This window comes from Dendropsophus ebraccatus, chromosome 1 (genome assembly GCF_027789765.1).
Source record: "Dendropsophus ebraccatus isolate aDenEbr1 chromosome 1, aDenEbr1.pat, whole genome shotgun sequence".
Lineage (NCBI taxonomy): Eukaryota > Metazoa > Chordata > Amphibia > Anura > Hylidae > Dendropsophus > Dendropsophus ebraccatus.
In genome coordinates this window covers 80,514,311-80,542,138 of record NC_091454.1, presented here as the reverse complement: position 1 = coordinate 80,542,138, position 27,828 = coordinate 80,514,311, and the positions used below count along the sequence as shown (strand labels likewise).

Below are 27,828 nucleotides of genomic sequence, written 5' to 3'. Positions count from 1 at the left end.
TGCAGGACAATTTGCCATTGACTTGAATGGAGCGCATTATTAGGCCATGTTCACATGGCATAAGACCCATTTAGTATACTATGTGTATACACTCCGGCCGGGATTCCATAGATGTCAGCACTACGTAAGTTCTGTAGTAATCACGGCCATTGTTGTAAATCAGCAACAACGGCCATGATTATTACGAAACTTAATAAGTGTGAACATAGCCTTACATTAGAAATCTTGTTTTATTCTTACCTCAAAATTACGGCTATATTTTGCTTTTTTTATTATGTGTGAACATAGTTTAAAGGTTTATTTATGTGAAAATTATGAAGCTTCTCACATATTATTAAAGATTGAGGTTTTTTAACCCCTTAAGGCGCCATGATTTGTTGGTACATGGTGTTCAGTGTTTTAGCACACCATGCCATACCAGTATGTTAGTGCTCAAAAGTTGAGCGCACAGTATTGCCGGAGGAAGGGGGTTGTCTATAACAGATCGGCATCAGCATCAGTACTGATAGCAGCATTTATAGGGTTGGCAGCAAAGGGAGCTCCTGCTGTCACCTATTGACACCCTTAAAATGCAATTTTGGGGTCCAGATGTGTTCTAGAGCAGGAAGAGGCAAAATCATGTCCTCTGAGTCTGCCAGCTATGAAAGCCTTTGAGATCCAGCCACAGCCTGGGCCTCACAGGCTTATTGTCAGTAAAAAACTTAGAACATAGTTAAACGAATGAACAAATTTCCATGCATAGTAATGGAATGTAAAGGGTACCTGACACTATGGTTTTATCCCCAGATTGATGTTCACCAGACGATCAGGTTACTGTTTGTGTCCCACACTTGGCAAGTTCCCTACTTAGCCTAATTAATTAGAATATGTATCTAACATATATCTATCCTTTAGAGTAAAAGAACATAATATAAGGGCAGACTTGATGGATCATCTGGTGATTTTTTTTGCTGACATTTTTATGTTTCTGCGGATTCTAATTGCCATTTATATTAATATTTACTAGCTGACTTGAATAGTGACATATATATGATCCTATGTCTTGAAAGTAAGCCATCCAAAATGTGGGGTAGGCGGGGCTCAGACAATCATCATGTGCAAGCGAAACTACGCCGGCATGCGATGTCAAATAGCTGCAAAACTACAACTTCCAGCAAGCCTTGGCAGCTGTTGGCAGGGAATGAAGGTTTTTTAACAGCTAAACAGCCACTGGTTGGTTCATTATACAAACGACACAGAGGGGAAATATTTCCTATACCACCTACTATAAATGCTTAAAATTTACAATGTGTCTTCTCTGTGTTGTGTAGGCTCGCCAGAGAGAGAAAATGAATGAAGAACACAACAAAAGGCTTTCTGATACAGTGGATAGGCTTCTTACAGAATCCAATGAACGGTTGCAGTTGCACTTGAAGGAACGAATGGCTGCACTTGAAGACAAAGTAACTACTGCTCAGATTTGTTTTTTACCCTACATGACATGTCTTTTCTTACAGCTTTGAATTGTGCCATTCCTCTATTATTATACATAGACATTAGCTACATAGTGTTCTTTAGCATTTTTTTTAGTAAATATTTATCTTCCCCATAAAATAACTGACAGCCCAATGCAATTTAAAAAATGACTTTGATTTTCAGTAAATATTATAACATGCAGTAATTTCCATCCACCTTCACATTCACTGTAATTCTTGGTGCTTTTACAAGGCTCTTCAATACTATTTTTTTTTTTATTGGAAAAAATACAAGAAAAAAACACCACTCCCAGAACACACTTCGTAAAAAAAAAAAAAAAAAAAAACAGGAAAAAATACCATATAAATGCACAACAAAATGTGCCATTTTTTAAAAAAGCACTGTGTGAAATAACCCTTAGCAAACATTTATGGACATGATTTTCTTTTAATATACCATTCCATGAAAGAACTGATGAAATCATGATTGGATTATCTCAGCTGCTAGAGACGTATTTTCCATGCATTTGGGGCATCATGTAGTCATAAATGTTTTGCACATTAGATTGAATCATCCTTGTTCACAATATCCAAAACAATCCATTGTCCAGAATGTGCTGAAGCGCTTATAAACCCCCCCACAACATACCCAGATCCATTAGCAGCATAATAGGGCATTGCTGTATACATAAAACATCCGGTGCTTGTCACTTCTAATCCAAGTTCAGTTGGGTGGATACACCTGAAATAATCTATTTTTTGCTATTTGATGAAGCACACAAGCTAAATATCACACGAAACACTGATTAATGTGTACAGGTTGGTGTAAAGAAATGAAATATTGAGATGCTTCAAACACATATCGGCTTTCATCCAAAGACCCTGAAGGAAAATTGTCTCCTAATGGTGTAATAGGCCATTCCTCCAGTTACCGCAGGAAGCCAGGGCCAATAAATTGAAGCTGACTAGAAAACTGACTGACTGATTTAAAATGTTCCTGTCATTTTTAATCTTAACAGATAAAAAATTATTTTCTGATATATCATAAGAAATCTGTTCTGTTCTAATCTGTTACTTTTATTACAACAGACTTAAAATTATGGACCCCTTTAAATTAAAAAAAAAATGAAATAAAGTAATAGCTACGCTAAGGCTATGTTCACACTACGTTTAACACACTACGTTTAAAGAACAGGTGTTAACATAGCGCTGTCTAAACACAGCGAGTGGCATTGCATTGACTTCAATGCAATGCTGCCCCTGCAGTAAAGTACGGACGCTGATTCCATTGCAATTAGCGTCTTTTCTTAACTGAAATGTTAAGTTGTGTGAACATAGCCAAAAGGTACATTCACACTATGGATTTCTCGCAAATAACATGCCGTGTATTACGTCGCGTGTGCTGGCTTGACTCTCTGCCCGTCCCATAGGCTATATTCTATGCTCAGGCAGATTCTGCTGTCGGCCCAAAGAATTGACATGTCCTGGTCCAGCACCTCTGAGTTCCTGGTGGAAGTTCCTGATGTAGTCACCATATACTATGCACAGGATGCTACAAATTCATTGGCCCAGAAAAAGCTTTTAAAGTGGACCTATAGTCAGCCCTCATAAAATTAGATGTTGCAATCATAAATTAGCTTAGGATGCCAAGACTACACGCTTTTTACTGGTTCTTGATACCCCTTCAGTTCCTGAAATATGTGGGTTTATAATTTGTCTGACAATTTAGTTAATAGTCAGATGGGCGTGAACTTTATTAATGGGAATTTTAATAATGTGAGTGAATATCAGGTGATGGGCATGGTTACACGGTCAGGGGTGTAAATGGTTCACATTTTGGGGTATTAATGCCTAATACATACCCCCCACAGTATAATCACACCCATCACACCATCACATGATATTTATCCCTTTTATAAAAAATTTATGCCAATCTTACTATTAACTGAATTGTTATAAGCCTGCATATCTCAAAAAAAGTAAGGACAGATCATTAAACTGTTAAAGGTGTGTAATCAGAGAATCTTCGACTATTTATTGATTGTAACATCTCATTTTTTGGGGGGGTTAACTACAGGTACCCTTTAAAGGGAACCTGTCACCTTAGAACAGAGGGAAGAGCTCACCCAACCCCCCCGGTGGAGCCCTGCAAGTCCCACTCCAGAAGCCGGTCCTGCCGCAGAGAAATCGCCGCCCGATGGTCTGCGAGCGCGTTATGTAAATGAGAAGAGATGAGTCCAACGTCCATAGGAAATCACTTTAAGTCTGCAATAATATCTTAGTCTATACATTGGATGACATGATGCTTACATAGATTCAAACATGTTATATTGGTGTTGCTTAAGTGTCCATCAAGGTTTTTATTATGTTTATTGCATTGCTATTTTTGCGATTGAAAGCCCAAATCTTTTATGGTAACAAAATAATACAAAGTAGATGTTTGGATACTGTGCACTTTTCACAAAATTATTTAAATATTCTATATGTGCATTGCCAAACACATTTCATAATATCAAACACATGAGTACATTTTAAGTATAAAAGTTAAGCTTCTAAAATTGCTGTTAATTTCATAAACAAATTTGTGTAAGGATAAGTTTATTAAGACTCTACATACAGTACATAAAGCTGGTTATTCATGTTCAATAACTGTTGACTGAAGTCAGTCATCTTAAAAGAATTGAGCATTAAAATTAACCTGGCAGATGTAAGGACATACCCATTTTAGTAACTCTGCAGAGCCAAAGAGGTTGTCTGGTGAGCAAAAGAGAGCTAAAGCCTTCTGCTCCAAGGAGATAAAACTTACCCTCTGCCCTTTTGAGGCATGGGGGAAGTAGTAAGTTGCAATAATTGCGTGTTGGTAAAACACGATATCCGAAATATTTGAGACACTGTGTGGCTATTGGACTTGGGCAAAGCTATGCCTGCACACAGTGGTCGAGACTTAGCACCACCCCTCCGCATCTCTGAAGGCATGCTTCTGAGACATGGAATATCAGAAAGTGAGTGCTGGGGAGCAGAAAGCTTTAGCCATTTTCTGCTCCCTGGACCACTCCTTTAAATTGACAGCGCCGATGCCCAGTTATTAATTTATTCATACATTTTTCAGAGGAATACCAGAGCTTAACAGGGTATGAAGAACAGAGGCTCCAGATTTTTTTTTTCTTTTCGTGCAGAGTGCAAGTACAGTAGTTACTACATATATATATATCAGGAGAGCTGACTGGTCATCTTTAAAGGGGAACTTTAGACATTAATCTTTTTATTTTCATTTATATTGCTGAGGCTGCATAGAAAGTAATATGCAAGCCATACTCACCTAACACGCTGTCTTACAAACACTTCTGCAACTATTCTTAGCAGTGACAGCCCACATAACCAATCACTTATTTGTTTGTTTATTATTTTCTCTGCAGCCCCAGCAATATATAAAAGAAAGATTAATGTCTGGAGTACCCCTTTATGTGTCTTGCTGTGTTGTGTCCTTTTCTTCCTATTAAACATGCAAGCTTGACAAATACAAATGGGCATTTTTACGAGGACAATGGGGGGAGATGCCTTTATATACAGTATGATAATCATAATTTTTTGGCCCTTTGCAGAATATTTTACTTCAGGACTCAGAAAATTACAGAAAACAGTTAGAAGAATGTTTACATGACAAGGTAAGACTGGTTCAGGGTATGGCATTAGAACATTACATTATAACAAAAGAGGGGAGAAAGGGGGGCGCTTCTTGGTGTGATATGGTCTGGTAGTAGGGGGTTGTATACTAAAAGGGCAGACTAGATGGACCCAGTGGTCTTTTTCTGCCGACAATCTTCTATGTTTCTATGTATCAGGGTGCTGATAAGATAGCACACACCTGATGGAGTTGTGCAAGATGATAGGCACAACTCTGTTGTAGACAAACCGATGCAGCCGTTCCTAGGGGGACACCATACAGGCGAAGAAATGCATGCAGAAATGTAAACCATATAGGATCAGTGGACCATACAAACCCCCATAGGTAGGATCCTACCTCTGGGGGTTCGTATGGTCCAGTGATCCTAAATGGTTCACATTTTTGCAAACATTACTTTACAACATCTTTTAGTCATTTTCGGCTTTTATTTTGGATGATAAAGTATATCACTGACACACTGATATTCAGAAGGCTTTAAGACTCAGCAAAGGTGTTTAAACTTAATGATTTTTACATTTCTCTTTCTTAGGAGAGATTAGCAGAAGAAATTGAAAAACTTAGATCAGAACTTGACCAAATGAAGTTGCGGACTGGGTCCTTGATAGAACCAACATTAACAAGGTATTTTCTAGGGAGGGGGGAGCCATGAGCTATCTCTTTCCAGGTATAGAATGGCATTGGATTATTATTATTATTATTATTATTATTATTATTTTTTTTTTTTTTGTAATCTATGGATGCCATATCCTGTTAATATTTGCCTTTTTGCTAGGCCTCATTTGGACACTTCGACAGATTTAAGGTACTCTGTGAGTTCACTGGTAGATTCACAGCCGGATTACCGCTCCACTAAAGTTATTAGGAGACCACGTAGAGGAAGAATGGGAATAAGACTGGAAGAACCAAAGGTATGGATTTGATGCCGCCTCTTGCTTTGCATTTAACATATGTTATATCTAAAAATGTAATAGTTTTGATCTTTAAAGAGTACCTGTCATTCTAAAAAATGTTGACATGTCAGGGTACTGTATGTGCACACTACAGAATCTGGGCAGATAACCCACTGCGGATTCCATCGCTTGCCCCCCCCCCCCCCCCCCCCCCTTGTGCATCTCTGCTCGTGCCATAGACTCCATTCCATGGTCGGACAAATTCCGCCGTCCGCCAAAAGAATCCTTTTTTTAATAATGGAAGTCAATGGAAAAACAGTTGCATCTGTTTTTTTTTTCCTTTTTTACAAAAACGGATGAAAAAAAACGGATTGCAAAAACACAGGAGACCTCCCTCCTGTTTAAAATGTTTTATTACATTTCTAACTGAACCTTTAGTTTACATAAGTAGATGCCAAGTTAATTTGCCAAAAATAGGACCTCTAATAACCAATATCCATATGCATCAGGATAATATATATAACCTACAACTAAAAGATGCTGGACAAAATACTAAATTTTATCAAAAAATACTTTATTATTACATACAAAAAATATATTTTAAAAACATATTAAAAAAGGGAGCAGAAAATCATACAACACATACATCAGATGGTATACAAGGCAGAAAAAGTTGATATGATATGTTCTATATACTGAACAGATGATGGTATATCACTTGACCCACAGAGGTGCGGAAAGTGCACACAAAAAAAAAGGGGTGTACTGGAAGATAATAATACTAAGTATATAATGCTGCAAGTGCAGACTAAGGTGCAAGCTATGTGCAATCTCAATAATGCAAAACAAAAAAATAAAAAATTAGGAAGAAATATATATCACAAAATAATACCTCAGACCTCTGGGTGTAAAAATGTCCTGCCTAGTACTACCACTCACCCAACGCTGCGTTTCGCCGTACAAGCTTTATCAAGGGTAGTGGCAATCAGGTCGCTTGTCTCCTTTATATGTCCAAATACCAATCACATCTTGGCTAAACAGGTATCATCACCTTCTCAATCATCCCTAAGCCAATCACAGATATTCCCACAGCAAAGTCACCCACCCCACACCAGGTGTAGCGCACTCACCACAATCATCGGCGCCATTATCCTCGCCCTATGTATCGGGTATTAAACCGGAACTGCCTCTGGTCATATGACCCCCTGCCGGTCACCTGATAATCCCACGTCATTCCATGGATGACGGGGGAGATCTCTATCACATGATCACCTTTCAGTCATGTGGTAGCGTATCATGGTAACGTGAATGCGTTCCCGGTCACATGACCGCGGCCGCATCACGTGTCCTAGAAGTCCGGATCCTGGCGCATGCGCAATGGTACTGAGACAGGACTCAGACATCAGACGCACATACAGCCATACTACAGACAAGAAAAAAGAAAATAGTAATGTGAAACAAGTGAATAATTAATGAGTGAAGAATGAATGAGTGATGGATGTGAGATAAAAAATAAATAATAAATAAAGTGCAAAGTGCCACTCCGTGCTACGAATAAGTGAAAATAAATAAATAAATTAGTAAAAAGTGAAAAACATAAAAAACATAAAAAACATACCCACCCTGGAACTTACCCACTATAGAATCTGAAAATTCTATATCTAGACATATATAAGTTAAACAAGTATATATATATACATGATTGTGTATGGACAAAGACATAAAACCCACAAATAATAGGCTGTGTATACGCATAGATGTGTAATCACAATTTAGGAAGGTAATATACATATGGTAACAAGAATATATATATATATATAAATAAATATAAAGTGCATCAAAGATATAATTCATAATTAAGTATATTTAATAATTAGTCGAAGAGACCGCATAAATAAATAATCTCTAAAAAGATAATCAATATTCAATATTCCCTATAGTGTAAAATAGTCATATCAAACTATGTGAGTCAGGGGATATACCACCAGTATAAAAATGCCATAAAAAATGCGCATAATACAAAGCACCATCTGCAGACAGCAAAACGGATATTACATAAGGACCGAGTATTATATATATATCCAATACGGGGGAGACCAAAGAATGCCCACCATATCTGGGCTGGAGGATCCAACATACAGTAGTTACACTATTTTCTTTTTTCTTGTCTGTAGTATGGCTGTATGTGCGTCTGATGTCTAAGTCCTGTCTCAGTACCATTGCGCATGCGTCGGATCCAAACTTCTAGGACACGTGATGCGGCCGCGGTCATGTGACCGAGAACGCATTCACGTTACCATGATACGCTACCACATGACTGAAAGGTGATCATGTGATAGAGATCTCCCCCGTCATCCATGGAATGACGTGGGATTATCAGGTGACCGGCAGGGGGTCATATGACCAGAGGCAGTTCCGGTTTAATACCCGATACATAGGGCGAGGATAATGGCGCCGATGATTGTGGTGAGTGCGCTACACCTGGTGTGGGGTGGGTGACTTTGCTGTGGGAATATCTGTGATTGGCTTAGGGATGATTGAGAAGGTGATGATCAGCTGTTTAGCCAAGATGTGATTGGTATTTGGACATATAAAGGAGACAAGCGACCTGATTGCCACTACCCTTGATAAAGCTTGTACGGCGAAACGCAGCGTTGGGTGAGTGGTAGTACTAGGCAGGACATTTTTACACCCAGAGGTCTGAGGTATTATTTTGTGATATATATTTCTTCCTAATTTTTTATTTTTTTGTTTTGCATTATTGAGATTGCACATAGCTTGCACCTTAGTCTGCACTTGCAGCATTATATACTTAGTATTATTATCTTCAGTACACCCCTTTTTTTTTTTTGTGTGCACTTTCCGCACCTCTGTGAGTCAAGTGATATACCATCATCTGTTCAGTATATAGAACATATCATATCAACTTTTTTTCTGCCTTGTATACCATCTGATGTATGTGTTGTATGATTTTCTGCTCACTTTTTTAATATGTTTTTAAAATATATTTTTTGTATGTAATAATAAAGTATTTTTTGATAAAATTTAGTATTTTGTCCAGCATCTTTTAGTTGTAGGTTATATATAAGTAGATGCCAATTTAATAGAGATGAGTGAACTTTTCAAAAGTTTGGTTCGATGGCCTCATGGTCTCTCCTGGGCTATTAATAAGCCTATACTCTGAGCATGCAGTATCCAACTAATGCTGGCCAAAATAACTCCCTGGGTCGGATGGGTGGGGTGCATGACCAAGTAGAGGCAGCCACTCCCCCCATCTCAAACACAGACAAAAAGACATAAGGTTGTTTTTTTTTTATACCTTTAGTCAGCTCTCTTACAACACCATTCACACTAGGCAGGGGCACGTTGCTATGGCTGAAAATGCAGACTCACATTTTCACCAATCACTGGCCACAGCGATCGGGCCACAGCGACCGGTGCTGCCTGCCATCTTTCCAAACCTGTTTCAAACTTTGCAAATAGTTTGGTATGAATCTCATTTCGTAAAGTTTGGTTCATTCTACAATTTAACAAAGTTGTTGAAAGTGGGGAATATAGTATCATAAATAAATATTAATTTCAGACATCATTGTCCTAAGTAGGAAGTAAAGCTGTGGTTGTTCATTTCATATATAAACACAGACCCAGCAAATTTGAATAATGAAAAAAAAAATTAATACAAACTGCACCACAATATTTTTTCTTTATTTCAAATTATACAGGTGAAGTCGCTCGGGGACCATGAATGGAATCGAACTCAGCAAATGGGAGTCCTTAGCAGTCATCCTTTCGAAAGTGATACAGAGATGTCTGACATAGATGACGATGACCGTGAAACTATTTTCAGTTCCATGGACCTTTTGTCACCAGGTGGACATTCTGATGCACAAACATTGGCCATGATGCTTCAAGAGCAGTTGGATGCCATCAATAAAGAAATAAGGTACTACTTTTATTACCAGCCAGCTTGGTGTATATTATGTGCAGTATTGTACACAATATACTAATTCTGTGTTGACAAGGGACACTGTTGGGTGGCTGACTGAGGCAAGTTCATGCCTGCTTTCAATCTATTTAATTTCTGTGTATCTGACATCCAGCAATATACTGTAGCTTTGCTATCACTTTTACCCCTAGGCTTTGCAGTCTCTCATATACTTTTTAAACAGAACAACTGAAACTATAGTTCAGAATGGACATAAGCACCATATGCAGTACTCCTTACAACAAAGCTCAACAAGCATTAGAGGCAGGCTAGCAGAATACATTTACTAAGACTGAAATGTCATGTCGGTTAGCACCAGCAGAACCTGAACCATGTGGAAACAAGACAGGCTGGTGACATTTGAAATCATACTTTTATATCTGCGGAGAGCTAAGCTACTGTGACTGTGTTTCTGAGCCATTTCTATTTATTGCATTGCCGCTCTTTTGCCTGTGGCTGCTGTACAAAGACATCCTGCTTCTGCCCTATCCATAGAGAAGCCAGACACACATGACACAAGAAGTTATCTGAGGATATGTTAGCTTAGGTATTCTTATTGTTTTCCAACAACTTTTCCATACAGATACATTAACCCTTAGGGGACACAGCCAGTTTTCATTTTTTCGCTTTCGTTTTTTCCTCCTCGTGTATATATGGCCATATCGCCTGCATTTTTCCACCTAGAGACCCAAATGAGCCCTTATTTTTTGCGCAACTAATTGTACTTTGCTATGGCAGATGTAAATTTTGCCTAAAATGTGCCGGGAAACCAGAAAAAAATTATATGTGTGGTGAAATTGAAAAAAAAGATGATTTTTTTTAATTGGGGGGGGGGGGGGGGGTGTTTTTACTCTGTTCGCCCTAGGGTAAAACTGACTTGTTATATATGTTCCTTAAGTTGTTACAATTACAACAATATATAACATGTATAACTTTTATTTGATTTGATGGCTTGTAAAAAATTAAAACCTTTTAAAGAAAATATATGTTCCTTAAAGTCGATTTTTCTATCGGTACCTTGATTGCGCATATACGACTTTTTGATCGCTTTTTATTACAATTATTCTGGATTTGATGCGACCAAAAATGCACAATTTTGCACTTTGGAATTTTTTTACGCTTACGCTGTTTACCGTGCGGGATCAGGAATGTGATAATTTAATAGTTCAGGGGATTACGCACGAGGCGATAGCAAACATGTTTGTTTATTTATTCATTTATTTTTATTTATAAAATGGGGAAAGGGGGGTGATTCAGACTTTTATTAGGGGAGGGGGCTTTGTGTTATTAAAAATACATTTTTCTTTTACTTTACACACATACTAGAAGCCCCCCTGGGGGACTTCTAGTATATGCACTCTGATCTCTCTTTGAGATCCATGCAGTATAGTTATACTGCATGAATCCATGAGATCAGTGTTCTATTGCTTTCGGCTGCTGCAGACGAAAGCAATAGAATGCCGAGCCGGGATCAGCGCCATTACGGCACAGACCCCGGCTTGGGATGGGTGCGGGGATCGGCCCCCTGCGGTGCGGGGCGATCCCCCCACTAGACCACCAGGTATGGAGATGAGCAAGTATTTAGAAGCAGCTGTCAACTTTGACAGCTGCTTCTAAGTACTTAATTAGCGGGCACGGCGATCGGACCGAGCCCGCTAATAGCCGTGATCCCGGGCTACATGCAGCACCCCGGATCGCACGACCCCCCCTCTGAACTCCCATAGCAGCACCAGGACGTTCAGTAATGTCCTGGTGCAGCTATGGGTTAAGGGTTTATTCACACGTACAGGATCTGCAGCAGATTTCATGGTGCAGATTTAAAGCTGCAGATTTTATGCAGTGTTCTATCCGGGTTTTTTTTATTATTCTCCTACTACTTTGACTGGGTAGTTGAGGTCAGCCCAACCGAGGCATCAATCCGGGCAGGATGGATGCTCTAACAAATATGCACAAAGAAGCCTCACCTCTACCTCCTATGTATGCCCGGATCTGCATTCAGCCGCATGCAGTCATGGAAGAACAGAGAAGACAGCTATGGATCCAGCATTTAATAAAAATTGTGAACTTTTTACTAGAAGTTTAAAATTAAAAGTTGCAAGCATAATATATTATTATTTTGTCATGTATATTATACTTGCAACTATGCCCTCTATACAATGAGTTAATAGTGTAATTGTTCTTAGTACCATGTTTTTCTCTTATAACATGTACTGTATGTATAAGTGTATATGTAAAGAGTTACCAGAGAGTACGCCATCTGTGACAAAGGGTGCACATGCTCAATGCTTGCAGAGGTGTAGCTGGCGGAGTCTGAATGGTGTCTGCCCAAATTTTAAACTTCTGGAATAAGGTTCACAAGTTTTATTGAATGCTGGATCCATTTTTTTCTTGCTTATTCTTCTAGGATGGATGTTTTTCGCCATTGCAGGGCAATATACAGTAAAATATGCACAACATATATATTGTGGTCATAAAAGTGAAACATATATTAGTGGTCATAAAAGTGTAAGCTGTAAATCCTGTAAAAAGAGCCCAATTTAAAGGAAAAAAGACAGCAGCACCCCCTCCCCCCCCCCCCCCCTAATTTCACTAAGCCATCTTCAAGTCCTCATAGCTATACACCTGTATTGTCCACACTAGGCTGATCATTAGTGATGAGTGAATAGTGAAATATTCTAATATTCAATATTCTTATGAATATCTCCCGAATATGCGATCGAATATTCAATCCCATTAAAGTCTATGGGAACAAGTATTCGATTATTGAAAAACATCTATGCGACCACTTGGAGGTAAAAACCGGAAGCTGGGGGATCTGAACGCTTATCCAGTATTCGGCGAACTATTCGATAATATTTGATGGATCGAATACCTTACTATTTGATCGAATATCTATTCATATTCAATATCACTACTGAGTAGGGATGGTCCAAACCGAGTTCGGTACGGGTTCGTACGAACCCAAACTCTCAGTAATGATTCCCGCTGTCTGCCCGCTCCGTGAAGCGGGTGGATCCAGTGGGAGGACCGCCTGAAAAACTGGGATACAGCCATAGCCATAGGCTGTATCCCAGTTTTCCAGGCGGTCCTCCCGCTGTATCCGCCTGCTCCACTGAGCTGGCAGACAGCAGAAATCTGATGCCGAGCGTTCAAGTTCATACGAACCCGAACCTCGGAGGGTTTGGACCATCCCTACTACTGAGCATGCATAGTTTGTAGGCATGTCAATAGTCACTTCTGATAAGCCTGACTACAGAGGAAACTATAGGCAGAATCCACTAGGTATCTTCTCATTGCTGCACACTAGCAAATACTCCCAGAGATACAATGTGGCATGTTTTTTAGGGTTAGGGTTAATTCATGGGATAGTTAGGGTTTTAGCTGACTCGGTTATGAGAAGACCACTCTTGTACCAGCAGTCCAGAGCTTGATTTTGTTTTATTGTTGGATTCAGTGTTTATTTGCATGTGCTGTAAGAGGTGCAAAGCAATTGTTCACACTTGTATTGTCATGCTGCACTAGCAGTTCTCAAACCCATTTAACCTGCATTGTCTCCTATCAGATAACTGCAGTTTTTCTGGAAATTTTGAAATTTGAGGAAATGATTACTTCTGGTCAGCAGAACCGGTGTCAGGCTATGTTCCCACATGATGTTTTTGTCCTTATTTTTACACTGTGGGAACATAAGGGGATATTTACTAACAAATCTAAAAACACGATTTTGTCAAAGATGTTTTGGCATAATTTCCAATCTAATGTGTTTAGTCAAATTTATGTAAATTGTCTAATAGCAAAGTAAATGTTTCTTAAAAATAATGGTCTTTTACTTAGTCTAATAAATTCACCTGGTTCAGAGCAGACGTAGCGATGCGCCAATTTATGCGACTTTTTATAAAATTGCGCAGTTAATAAATTTAGCTAAAAAAGAATTCTGGTGCACCTTCAATCGAATTAACAACAAAAAATCTAATTCAAAAAGTCGCATCTAATTTGGATAGTCTTGTCTAAAAAAGCTTAATAAATTCATATTAGATTTATTTTGAGCGCAAACTAGATGTATTAGACTAAAAACAGGCGCAATTAGTTTGATAAATGTCCCCCATAGTCTTGATGTATTTGTAACAAACCAATAAAAGAACTGCATTTACTAATCAAGGTGGGGTGGAATGTGTTATAATCTAGATCTTTCAGTGCCATATACAAAAAATAATCTTGTACAGTAGATAGCAAAATCTGTGTGGTTTATATCCCTTGAAGTAACGTTCTTCATTTGCCGTGGGATGATGTTCTTCCTTGTAGAAAACAGGTTTCATGGTCATTTTTAAGGATTTAGGATGATTAAATGTAGATGCAGCCCAGAATACAAAGTACCTCAAGTGAATGAGAAGGCAGCAGACAGTAGTGACACATGCTCCGCAGGGACAGTAATGAGATAAGTGGGCATGAAATCTTGGCATGTATCTCTTTAGCGCAGTTAAACAAGGCATGGTATGATACTGCACTAAAAGTGGAGCAGTGTGCAGGGGAAAGGCTGTGGACGATGTTGATGTGAAAACAAAAAAGTTGAATAATGTACAGAAAGAATCTGCCCAAAAGAGAAATGAAATGTTATTGTCCAATGCACTAAATCCTTATTATATTTTTCGTAACAGTGACTTATTGTAATTTCCACCAGGCTTATTCAAGAAGAAAAGGAATCTACAGAACTGAGGGCAGAGGAGATAGAAAACAGAGTTGCCAGCGTTAGCTTGGAAGGTCTTAATTTGGCCAGGATGCACCCAGGTACTTCTATTACTGGCTCGGTGACTGCCTCTTCCTTAGCCAGCTCATCACCTCCAAGTGGACATTCCACACCCAAGCTCACGCCACGCAGCCCTGCAAGGGAGATGGATCGTATGGGAGTAATGACGCTGGTAAGTTATTCACATTAATATATATATCACAATATCCTAACTAAATTGGGTGGCAGAACTTCTCTTTTGTTCTGCTAAATGACAAGCCTGGTTTCTTAAAAAACCTTTGACACGCCCTAGAGTCATGTCAAAAGTTTTAATTGGTTGGAGTCTTGGTGTTCAGCCCCTCATGATCATTAGATCCAGGAGCCAGGTAGCAACAACGGCCATTGTTTATTGACAGCGATCAATTACATTAAAGTTTATTGATCAACCAATGTAATGTATACACCCTGTATACACTATGGCCGCACTTTACATTGTGGTCTATGGTAAATTGGAGTGTGGGCACACCCGAATGTGCCCACATTCCAAATAAAATGATGGGTGAGCATGTAAGACAGTGGCCGTTGTTTGACACAACCATGTCAGGCAACGGCCGATGTTCTTACACAATGTGAACATGGCCTTAAGCTGTATACTGTATCATTTGTTTCATAAGCACTGTCTCTTTGCTAATACAGTATGTATGATGTCATTATAGATGTTGTTTTTGTCATCGATGATGTCATTGGTGATGTCATCAGTGATGTCTACAATGATGTTGTCGATAAAGTTATCATTGTTGTCAATGATTGTCATCAGTGATGTCATTGATAATGTCAACGATGATGTTGTCGATAAAGTTGTTGATAAATTGTTGTCAATGATTCTCATCAGTGATATTGTCAATGATGTCTTCAATCATACTATTTACTGTATATAAAATCATGTTTTTCTTTCAAGCCCAAGTGTCATAGAGGCTGTGTTAAGTTCTGCACGATTGGGCTTGGCTTCCAACTCTGAGCCTTGTACAGGACAGAGAGGAGGCTTGCATTCTGTAGCTTAGCTGGAGCTTGGAAGGAAAATGTGATTTTAAATCTTTGCAAACATCCAGAACCTAAAGAGTAAGATATTATTTGTTTTGTCTCTCTATCAACTATTTGCCCATGTCTGCAGCAATCAACAGGTGTATGAAATTTATACAAATTTGAAAATGACATTATTTAAAAACCTCAACCCTTCAAGTACTTATCAGCTGCTGTGTGCCCTGCAGAAAGGGGTATATTTTTTCCAGTTTGAATAGTGCTCCCTGATGCCACCTCTGTCCATGTTAGGAACTGTTCAGAGCAGTAGCAAATACCCATAGAAAACCTCTGCTGCTGTGTCAGACTGGGCATTACTTCCTGCAGGACATACAGCAGCTGATAAATATTTGAAGGTTAGAGTTTTCTTAAATAGAAGTAATTTATAAATCTGTATGACTTTCTGACACCAGTTAATTATTATTATTTTTTTTATATTTCTCCGGACCACCCCTTTAAGACAAAGATAAGTATGTAGAAAGTTACTGCATAATTGTCTAAGGACAGTGTTGAGTACTGCAATATTACTTCTGAAACATGGAACTGTAGAGTGATGGAACTGTAGAATGTTTTATTCCTTGTTATGTATTATTGATACATTGAATCCTTACAGTATCCTTTTTTCTCTCCACATTTAGCCTAGTGACTTGAGGAAGCATCGAAGAAAGGTACGTTTAATAAACCTTTTTGGTACTATATTGTTTGATTATAAAATAATGTTAATCTAATGTACAGAGTTGCCAGGTTATCCAGAGCAAAAAGTGCTCTTTGTTGCTGCCTCCCTGTTTGGCCAATATATGAGAATCCTGAATGAGGATAAACCATTTTAACCCCTTCAGGACTGGACAAATACTCATTTTTTCATTTTCCTTCTATAAAGCAAAAAGGAAAACAAATCAGAACTTTGCAAATTAAAAAATGTTACTTTTTTACTTTTATGTCTGCAGAGCTGTTTGGGGGCAAATTTTTTGTGCCATGACATGTAGTTTTTATCTTTACCGTTTTGGTGAGACTTTTTATTCAATTTCATCTAAAATGTTAAATGATCAAAAAACACAATTCAACCATTTAGGTTTTTTTTTTCTGGGGGTGATTTGAACTTTCATCATAGAAAGGTTTTTTCATATTTAAACATTTTTCTACATTTTGGTTCTTTTAATGGCTATGTTTTCATGTCTTTTTGGGTAAAATAATGGCTGTTATTCTATAATGGTGGCCATAAATTATGATCATTATTATTATAAACCCCTGCCCATCAGTAACATGTATATATACATTCCTACTGCACATACCCTGTGCAGTAGGAATGTATATGTAAGTTCCTGCACTGTCAGGGCTTCTGATGTGTGCAAACCTGCAGCTGCGTATCATTAACCCCTTAAACAAGCTTCTGTCACTGAGTGATCGGCACCCCCACAGCCATGCTGCGAGGGTCCTGATCGCTTGTGCCAACAGGCGGGGGTAAGTCACTCACCTCCGTCCTGTCGGATCGGAGATCCATGTATAGAGTCTGCTCTCAGGCAGGCTCTATGCACAGATCGCCCATAACACTGATCTATGCTATGTTTATGGCATAGCATAGATCAGTACATGTAATCTAATGATTGCATGTTTTACAGTGATAAAAAGTGTTAAGAAAGTGTAATAAAAAAAGTTTTTAAAAGTATTAAAAAAAACTTATAAACCCCCCTCCCAATAAAAAATTTAAATACCCCCTTGCCCATAATAAAAATAAAAAAATAAATAAATAAATAAACATATTTCATATCGTAGCGTGCGAAATAGTTTTTTCCCCCACCTAAATAGACACTATGATAACATAGCCTTTTAGTTACCTGGGGAACTTTCACAAGCAATGCTTTGATAATAATGTTCCAGATCAGTTATATTGGTGCTCTGCTAGCAGAGTCTGTTGGCTACAGATGGTAAGTATAGACCTCTAGCTGCATAAGTAACCAATTGGCAACCCATAATCACACTGCAGGGGTGCCAATTGGACATCTGCCAGGTGTGGCACCTGTCATTTGGACATTTAAGAGATCGCTATTGGTTTTGACATTTAAATGGTTAAACAAATGACAACAGTGTGATTGCTGGTGTCAGTCATTAGCAGTAGGTGTCTGCTAAATGTAGCAGCAGACATCCACCTGAGCCTGCCTAGCCTGTTAATGTGGATCAGGTGAGAATAGGTTAAAGTGAATCTGTCCACTGCAATTCATCTGAACTGCAGACACTGTTAGGGAAGAGAGACACATGGTACCTTTCACATATCTATCTTTGCTTCCAGAAGTTATGAAAAGGCTTTTATTCAATAGTACAAAGAGTGAAAGAGGCTTTCATGAGCTCCTGAAGTTCACCAAGCTGTAACGCCTCCTTAGCAATCCAGCTTAAAACTTTCCAGAAACTTTGAAAAGCATCTTTGTCTCTTTGTATCAGATAATAGATTATTTTTTATACATTCTCAAGGCTTCTAACAGTGTCAGCAGTTTGGGACATAAATTACAGCTGACAGATTCCCTTTAAATTGTAGTGATTGAAATAACATAGTCACATATGTATTTACAAAATACACTAGAACTGAGCTTAAAGGGAACCAATAACGCTAAAATTCACCATAAAGCTAAGGAAAGGTGCTGGTACATCACCCAGCACGCTTTCCAAACATACCCCTGTAGTCTGCGTCCCCTGTACATATAGACCGCAAAGTTAGTTTAACAATGTCCCGCGCTGTATGTAAATTACCAGCTAATTAGTCACGGTGGGCGTGTGGCTGGTCTTCTAGTCACGATCCTGGGCGGGTTGGAAAGCGCTGCATGCTCACATCACCCGGGGGGCCGGCGTTGCACGTCTGCGACGCCGACGTCTTAACAATGCTGCGCATATGTGGGAGAAACCAATACTGTACTACACTTGCAGGCGCAGTACGCCAGCATCTTCTCCGGCTGCACTGCGCATGCGCAGCATAGTAAGGACGTCAGCATTGCAGACGTACAATGCCGCCCCCCCCCCCCCCCTCGAGTGATGTCAGCATGCAGTGCTTTCCAACACGCCCAGAGGGGTATGATTACAGCGCCGGAACCCGCCCAGGACCGTTACTAGAAGACCAGCCACACTCCCACCGTGACTACTTAGCTGGTAATGTACAGAGGACGCAGGGCCAGTTAGCCGTGACGCTGAACCCAGCCCACTGTCTTTGCCTACTTGCCACAATCCGCCCTAAGATGGCGGAGAGCAACTGGGCGGCGGTCCCTGCACTGGCTAGGTGGGACAAGACAGGACAAGACAGACAAAACACAAGGACAAGACAGACAAAACACAATAAAGAATAGAACACAGTCCGGATCACAACAATCGGGCAGCAAAGGTACAAAATCACAATCCAATAGACAAAGTCAAAGTCCAGGCTATATGGTCAAGGGCAGGCGGCAAGCAAGGGAGGTCAAGGAATAAGGCAAAGATCAGGGAATGCAAAAAAAACAGAAGAAACAAGCGGGCAGAGACAAAGTCAATAACCAGCAATGGTAGCACAGACTGAGGTTAGTTATATAGGAGGTCAGGGTTCTGGTCCAGAACGTAATTGGACCATCCCCCTGATCTCCAAGCACAGACAGCTGAAAACAAAACAGATCCACTGGCAGGAATATTTGTCAGTCACGGTAGAACCAAACACAGATTAACCATAACATGGCCAGACAGAATTCAGCAGGTGAAGTCGGGTGTGTCTCCAAACCAAGTGAGCAGATAAACCAGTGTTCACACACTGCAAAAACAAAACACAGAACAGAATACAAGAAAATCAGGGCCTTCTCGGTCGCACAGCACGAGCAGAGGGACGCATAATACTCCACAAAGATACCATCCTGACAGTATCCCCCTTTTATGAGGGGCCTCAGGGCCCTCACAGGACTCAACTTCACTTAGAAGATTGCCATCTGACTCCCATTTATCAGTAGAAGAGTCCATGGCATGGAGAACAGGCTTACTGACAGGACGAGCAGAAGAACATGATAAATTCGCATCAGATACAGGCAACTCAGTTACAGTAGAGCTAGAAATCTTTATTTTGCAGGAGGGTACCTGTGCAACCAAGTGACCTTCCTGGGAGTCACCTGAACGCCGATGATCCGGGTGCTGGTTTTCTTGCCGCTTGGGACGCTTGTGGCAGAAACTGATGTAAGGGCCACTGTCACCACAGTAATGACACAGACCGTTGTGTCTACGATGTTCTCGCCTGGTCCTGGCATCCAAGAGTCCCAGCTGCATGGGCTCGTCCTCAGGAATATCAGGGATAACAACAGGTTTTTTGACAGAGTAGGAGACAGGGGTATTAAAAGCGTCAGAGCCTACTTTCTCCCTATGTTTGTCACAGAGTCTACGGTCTATGCGAATAGCCACATTCATGGCCTGCTTAAGGGTGGGAAGGATCTGGGTGTCCTGACCAGGAATCCTTAATGCCATCAGACAACCCCAGCTTAAATTGGCATCTAAGCGCAGGATTATTCCATCCGGATGGAACGCACCACAGGCGGAACTCGGCACGATACTCCTTCACCAGTTGCTTGCCCTGTCTTAAAGTTGTCAACTGTCTCTCAGCTACTGCTGCCTTGTCAGGGTCATCATAGAGAAGTTCCAATGCAGAGAAAAACAGATCCACAGAAGATAACTCAGTGGTATCTGGAGGCAAAGAAAAGACCCACTCCTGCGGAGGTCCTTGTAAGAGTGACATAACAATGCCCACTCTCTGGCTCTCATCCCCAGAGGACTGGGGATAAAGTCTGAAAAACCACTTACATCCCTCTCTGAGATTTGAAGGCCTTTCTCTCACCTTTGAACCTTTCAGGAAGCTGCACAGGAGGTTCTGGGGGAACAGCAGCAGATAGCATAGCATTTTGGCCCAGGAAAGACTACCTGCTGCACAAGGTCCAGAACAAGCTGGTTGAGACTTTGTATTTGCTCAACCAGAGCTATCATAGGGTCCATAGCCAGGTGGGCATCCAGGGCAGGCGGCAAGCAAGGGAGGTCAAGGAATAAGGCAAAGATCAGGGATAGCAAATACACAGAAGATACAAGCGGGCAGAGACAAAGTTAATAACCAGCAATGAGTGCACAGACTGAGGTTAGTTATATAGGAGGTCAGGGTTCTGGTCCAGAACGTAATTGGACAATCCCCCTGTTCTCCAAGCACAGACAGCTGAAAACAAAACAGATTCACTGGCAGGAAAACCTGTCACAGCAGAACCAAAACACAGATTAACCATGACATGGCCAGACAGAAATAAGCAGGGGAAGTCGGGTGTGTCTGCAAACCAAGTGAGCAGATAAACCAGTGTTCAGACACTGCTAAACAAAACACAGAAACAGAATATAAGCAAATCAGTGCCTTCTCGGCCGCACACCACGAGCTGAGGGGCGCATAATGCTCCGCAAAGATACAATCCTGACACTACAGGGGTATGTTTGGGAAGCGTGCTGGGTGATGTACCAGCACGTTTCCTTAGCTTTATGGCCAATTTTAGCATGATTGGTTCCCTTTAAAGGGGTTATGTGGGCACCAAACAAAGTTTATACTTGACAAGAAACTAAAGATAGCTGTGGTGGCATAAAAATAACTAATGCTGCTCCTGATATGACATTAACTGGTCCCCTCATCACTCTTCCTTCTACCTCCAAGATGGAGGTAGATGACACTGTGATGACTTGTAATTTTAGGTCCAAAATTCTGTGCTGATTAATTTCTTGAATTCCCTCTAAAGGGATTAGAGTTTCACATTCATGAGACAGATTTTTTACAGAAAAAGATGTGTTAAGAATTTATTCAGGACATAATTGTGAGATCAATAAAATCAATGTATTTATGTGTACTGTAAATGCTTAGTATGTGTAGCACATGAAAATGTGGTGTATACTTTCAGTTGTGAATCCATTTCATTTTACAGAATGCTAAAAACATTTACAATGATATTATGAATGGTAATAAATATAACATGGACTATGTGTGTATATAATGTAATTTAGTAACCACTAAAACTCATTCTGTTTAAAAAACAGTATCCCAAGAACCGTATCACTAAATGGTGTTCACATACCACTGGAGTTTGGACAGCAAGTATTTATAAAGGTTTCATACACTGAGGCTTTATGGAATTTGTTCTTTGTCTAGATTGCAGTTGTAGAGGAAGATGGTCGCGAAGATAAAGCCACAATAAAATGTGAAACCTCCCCCCCTTCAACGCCGCGTGCTCTCAGGATGACTCATACTCTACCATCTTCATATCACAATGATGCCAGAGGGTGAGTTATGGACATTTTTAAACTCGATAAATTGCTTATCTCTTAAAGGGCACTTGTCACCTAGATTTTTTTTTTTAATGATTAGGGTCAGATACTAAAAATAATTCTTTTAATCCTTAGGGGACACAGCCAGTTTTCATTTTTGCGTTTTCCTTTTTCCCTCCTCGTGTATATAAGGCCATAGCGCCTGCATTTTTCCACCTAGAGACCCAAATGAGCCCTTATTTTTTGCGCAACTAATTGTACTTTGCTACGGCAGATGTAATTTTTGCCTAAAATGTGCCAGGAAACCAGAAAAAAATTATATGTGTGGTGAAATTGAAAAAAAAAATGTTTTTTTTTTAATTTGGGGGGGGGAGTTGTTTTTACTCCATTCGCTCTGGGGTAAAACTGACTCATTATATATGTTCCTTAAGTTGTTACGATTACAACGATATGTAACATGTATAACTTTTATTTGATTTGATGGCTTGTAAAAAATTAAAACCTTTTAAAGAAAATATATGTTCCTTAAAATCGCTCCATTCCCAGGGTTATAGCGCTTTTATCCTTTGGTCTATGGGTCTGTGTGAGGTGTCATTGTTTGCGCCATGATGTGATCTTTCTATCGGTACCTTGATTGCGCATATACGACTTTTTGATCGCTTTTTATTACAATTATTCTGGATTTTAAAAAATGCGCAATTTTGCACTTTGGGATTTTTTTGCGCTGACGCCGTTTACCGTGTGAGATCAGGAATGTGATTAATTAATAGTTTGGGCGATTACGCACGCGGCGATAGCAAACATGTTTGTTTATTAATTTATTTATTTATTTTTATTTATAAAATGGGGAAAGGGGGTGATTCAGACTTTTATTAGGGGAGGGGATTTTGTGTTATTAAAAATACATTTTTCTTTTACTTTACACATATACTAGAAGCCGCCCTGGGGGACTTCTAGTATATGCACTCTGATCTCTCATAGAGATCCATGCAGTATAGTTATACTGCATGAATCCATGAGATCGGTGTTCTATTGCTTTTGGCTGCTGCAGCCAAAGGCAATAGAATGCCGAGCCAGAATCAGCGCCATTACGGCACAGACCCCGGCCCGGGATGGATGCGGGGATCCCCCCCCCCCCCCCCGCAATCGCGCCGCAGGGGGGCGATCCCCCCACTAGACCACCAGGGATGGATATGAGCAAGTATTTAGAAGCAGCTGTCAACTTTGACAGCTGCTTCTAAGTACTTAATTAGCGGGCACGGCGATCGGACCGTGCCCGCTAATACCCGCGATCCCGGGCTACATGCGGCACCCGGGATCGCCGCGCGACCCCCCTCTGAACTCCCATAGCGGCACAAGGACGTTCAGTAACGTCCTGGTGCAGCTATGGGTTAATCTATCTGCTTCTATTTTCTGACTGCAGTATTTTTTTTATTTCACTTTTTGTACATTGTTATGAGGGCTTTTATCTTACTACAGTTTTTAACAGCATTTAGTGACATGCAAGCCCTATGGATATAGATGACAATAGACAGACTTTGCCCACTTGAGATGAATATGAAACATTACTGAGCATACTCTGTGACCTTTTAAGAGGCCACAGACTGTACAGATGACTTTACAGTAGCCTCCTTTTATCACTACAGACACAACAGGAAGTCTCAGCTTAGTTTTAGCCCAGTGGTGAGAATAAAAACTAGTATTATGTAGATAGTAAAATAAAAAATTAGAAAAAACTTTACCAAAAATTCTTTAAAAATAGGTTTAACATGAAAACATTTAGTAAACAAGTCATTTTCTGATGACACATTCCCTTTAAATGTAAAGTGAAATTCCACCTGTAAAAAAATTTCACAGCTGCATTGATTCTTAAAATGCAATATGACCCTTAGAACCATGATATAGAAATCAGTTACACAAGGTATAACTTTGTTCCATGTACCATGTACCATGATCCAAAGTCACTCCTTGACACTCTATGGTGGAATTACATTTGCAGTTGTTGACGTGATTTTGTGAGTCAAAGCATGAAGAGTAAATTAAAGAGAAATAAAATAAAGGAAGGACTTATGTTTTTGACAATTTCTCGGTAGCTATAGAATTATTATTTTACACACTGAGACTATGTTCACACAACACGTCAAGTATTAATCACTGCCATTGTTGCAGATTTGCAACACGGCTGTGATTAATACTGTACCTACACTGTTTTGCCGTCTATGGAATCATGGCCGGAGTGCATATGCATGTCAGTTTTCTGCAGTCGCTATTCATTGAAAGTGGCCGAAGAGAATCTGTCAGTTCACACAATGGAACGTGCGTCTCCAGCCGCACGTGCCATTGTGTGCAATGGGAAATTGCGCCCGAATTCAGCTGAGATGAAGGTCATCCGGCCAGTACTGCAGTACTGGTTGGGATGATCTCCTCAGACACCGGCCATTCTGTGACACAGCCGGGTCGCAGAGCAGCCGGTGTCTATTGCCATGTGAACATGACCAGAAAAGGTAAAATCAAACACCAAAGATGGTAATTGCTATATTATATAACTATTTTACAATTTACATTTGATGAACACATAAAGTTAAGCAAAGCTTAATATTCACTACAGAGTTGGAAAAGTTTCACAAAACAAAACATCATAGCAAAATGTCAGAAGGTTGGATTTTTAGGGGTTCAGGTGCTGAGATGCCCACCAATTGCTGTAATCTGTGATCGGCTTTGTTTGGCCTTCCTTGCAGAGACAAGCAGAGCAGCACTATCTCAGCTAAACATGACTGATTAAGGCTGAAGGGGTACAGTTCTCTGCATCTTTGTTTCAGTATTTGGTAAGGGTCTTAGCACCCATACCTCCACCAATCAAAAACACCAATATACTTACAAGTGCTTATCTGTGTATTAAGGAGGAAAAAATATATTGTCAGCACATCATTTACATATTTTTAAGGTGACTAGGCTTCTCTTTTGCATGGTTGTCTTGTAGAGTTGCCATGGAGGTACATGAACCTCCAAATCTGATTTCTTACAGTAGCATACTGCATATTTTTTCTGTTAGTTTCCAAAAATGTGCTGCATTCTATGTATGGAAGTAATCTTCTGTAGATGGGAAATATCTAACAGCCTGTATAGCACTGCTGAGGATACATGCACTGCATTATAGGCAAACCTATATACATATCATGTATTTGCATGCAGTTTTGATTAAATTATTTAAAGTACATACTCCTCTTTAATAAAAATAACTACAATAACTATATCAATTTATTACAGAAGTTTGTCTGCAACACTTGAGCCTGATGTCCTTGGTCTCGTGAGTGCCAACAGCAGTCAAGACTCTCTTCACAAAGCTCCAAAGAAGAAAGGAATTAAGTCCTCGATAGGGAGGTTGTTTGGTAAAAAAGAGAAGGCAAGACTTGGGCAGCTCAGTAAGGAATATGGCCTACAAGGTTTTTGTCCTTTATTACAATTGTGTTTCTTTATAATAACATGGATCTCTGCATGGTATACATTAAATCTAATAGATCACCACACTTATAGCAAACTTTTGGCTTTTGTTACCATGACATTTTTAGTTCCAGAAATCTGGCTGATTAGTCCACGCTATATCAAACCATATGAACAATAATATAAAAAAAGGATAACATCTGACAGCCTGACGGAGGACATTTTGTTTGTCTCTTTTGGGTAAATGAAGCACTATAGATATACAAGAAGCGTCAGAATTAGAGATGAGCAAACCTCTAGCACCCTTGGGTTCATCCCACATGTTCTGCATTTTATTTAACGGTGGCTGAAGAAGTTGGAAACTGCAGTTCAACAATGGCTGTAGTGTATACTGTGTGTATACACTATGGCCCGTTGTTGCATTGAAAACAATGCAGACATATTGTTTAATTACCAACGGACGTTCTTTTCACTGAAAACAAAGACTGTTGTTAATGAATTTTCGGGTTCGGACGAACCTAAGCTTGCTCAAGGTTTGCTCGTCTCTAGTCAGAATCTATCATTACTGAGTTGTAATTTATCTTTTCCATTGTTCAGCTCAGTGCAGTCACTGCAGTGACCTGAGTGATGGAACCAGAAAGTGTGATGTGGCTGATGTGATCCAGCTAAGTTAAGGAGGACCTGTAGGTAACGCAAAGAAATGAGATGTTACTACCATGAAATAGCTTCAGGTGCCCTGATTAAACAATCAGGGCACCAACCTCAGAAATGCGTGTATGTGAATTTGCAGAAAGGGGTTAACGGTTGAAACATAGTCTACTAATGACAATAATTTGTTCAATTGTCCAATTTTTCAAATTTGCCATAACCTCTGTGATGTGGCTCTATTAATTGTAATGGAGCCACGTCACAGAGGGGAGGGGTTCCATCACACTGGGGGCGGGTGGGCCCGCCTCCAGTTCTTCAGGCCAGGCCGGTGCCGGAGAGCAGAGCAGATTACAGCACCATCATTGTGATTGAGATTGACAGAAGAGATTCTACAACGAAACCACACTATGATTTGGTGAGGAAGCTATTTTAGGAATACTGCTGATTATCTGCTAGAAATTCCAGAGCATTTCAGTCCCATGTGAAAGCACCCTAGGGCTATGTTCACACACTGTAAATTGTCCAGGTCACGGAACGGCTGGTCTCTAAAAAGACTGCAGTACTGTCTGGATGATCTTTAGCACCTCAGAGTTCTGATGCGGGCACATCCGGCACAGGCCGGAGCTGCTCGCTCCACTGCGTGCACTGACAGGGTTTTCTGCGGCCGCTGTTCACTGAATAGCGGCTGCAGAAAACTGACATGTCAGTTTCTCGCGGCACCGCTAGGGATCCCGGCCGGAGTGTATACTATGTGTATACATTCCAGCCGGGATCCCTTTAGCCTGCAACACCAAGTTAGTTCTGTGGAAATCACGGCTGTTGTTTTAACGGCCGTGATTTCCACGGAACTTACTTATGTACATGTGAACATAGCCTAAAAAAGGATACTGCTTGTTTATATAATTGCTTTCCTTAACTTCTTTAATCCTCTTAAATCTTTTACACTTTCTATATTTCTAGAAGGGGACCCAGCTTTTTTGTGGCTTTTTCAGGCTTCCAAAAAACATGCCAGAAAAACTGCCACAGACTATAGTGCCATTTTTTTCTGGAATTTGTGACTTAAAGTGCCATTGGCTTTTTTTTTTTTTTTTTGGCCTTCAGCATTTTTGAGACAAATAGAAAAAGTTTCGTTGAACTCTATGAGAAAGAAACACCACAGTTTGCAAAAAAAAAAAAAAGCCAAACTCTCACCATGCTGCATTTTGGAAAAACTGTCACAGAGCCACAAAAACGACAGAGAGAAAAGAAAAACACTACAGAAAAAAACAGCAAATAAGTATTCCATTGACTCACAGCTAACATGTAGTTTTTTTTATGTTTTTGTTTTTTTTTGCTCAGAAAATGGCATTTTTTTGTTGTTGTTGTCATTTTTGCTAAATATTTACCCAGTGTGAAACCTGCCAAAGGGAACCAGTTTTCACAACAGATATCAGTGTTTTTGAGCATGTTTAGAAGCAGTTTTGAAATTCTCTATCACTCTTAATACACTTGTTTCCCTGGAGTAATGACTTCATTTTACCGCACAACAGGAGGGTACATGGATACAGATTCTGCAGCACAGGATTCTTTAGGGCTGGGCAAACTTGGAACTCAAGCAGAAAAAGACAGGAGACTTAAGAAAAAGTAAGTACTGCAGATGAAATGTTACATCA

The 27,828-nt window shown here is 39.9% G+C and overlaps 1 protein-coding gene across 5 annotated transcripts in view; it reads left to right on the top strand.

Moving 5' to 3' along the window:
- Positions 1-27,828, top strand: part of PPFIA2 (PTPRF interacting protein alpha 2) — a 282,744-nt gene that overhangs the window by 225,758 nt on the left and 29,158 nt on the right. For 3 of the 5 annotated variants that reach the window (XM_069955675.1, XM_069955684.1, XM_069955692.1), the window contains 10 exons: positions 1,311-1,442; positions 5,057-5,119; positions 5,669-5,760; positions 5,912-6,047; positions 9,752-9,972; positions 14,690-14,927; positions 16,450-16,479; positions 21,972-22,102; positions 25,355-25,530; positions 27,706-27,799. In XM_069955675.1, coding sequence (XP_069811776.1) covers positions 1,311-1,442; positions 5,057-5,119; positions 5,669-5,760; positions 5,912-6,047; positions 9,752-9,972; positions 14,690-14,927; positions 16,450-16,479; positions 21,972-22,102; positions 25,355-25,530; positions 27,706-27,799 — 1,313 coding nt within the window. The remainder of the gene's footprint in view (positions 1-1,310; positions 1,443-5,056; positions 5,120-5,668; positions 5,761-5,911; positions 6,048-9,751; positions 9,973-14,689; positions 14,928-16,449; positions 16,480-21,971; positions 22,103-25,354; positions 25,531-27,705; positions 27,800-27,828) is intronic. The other 2 variants (XM_069955681.1, XM_069955687.1) reach the window with 1 other exon arrangement.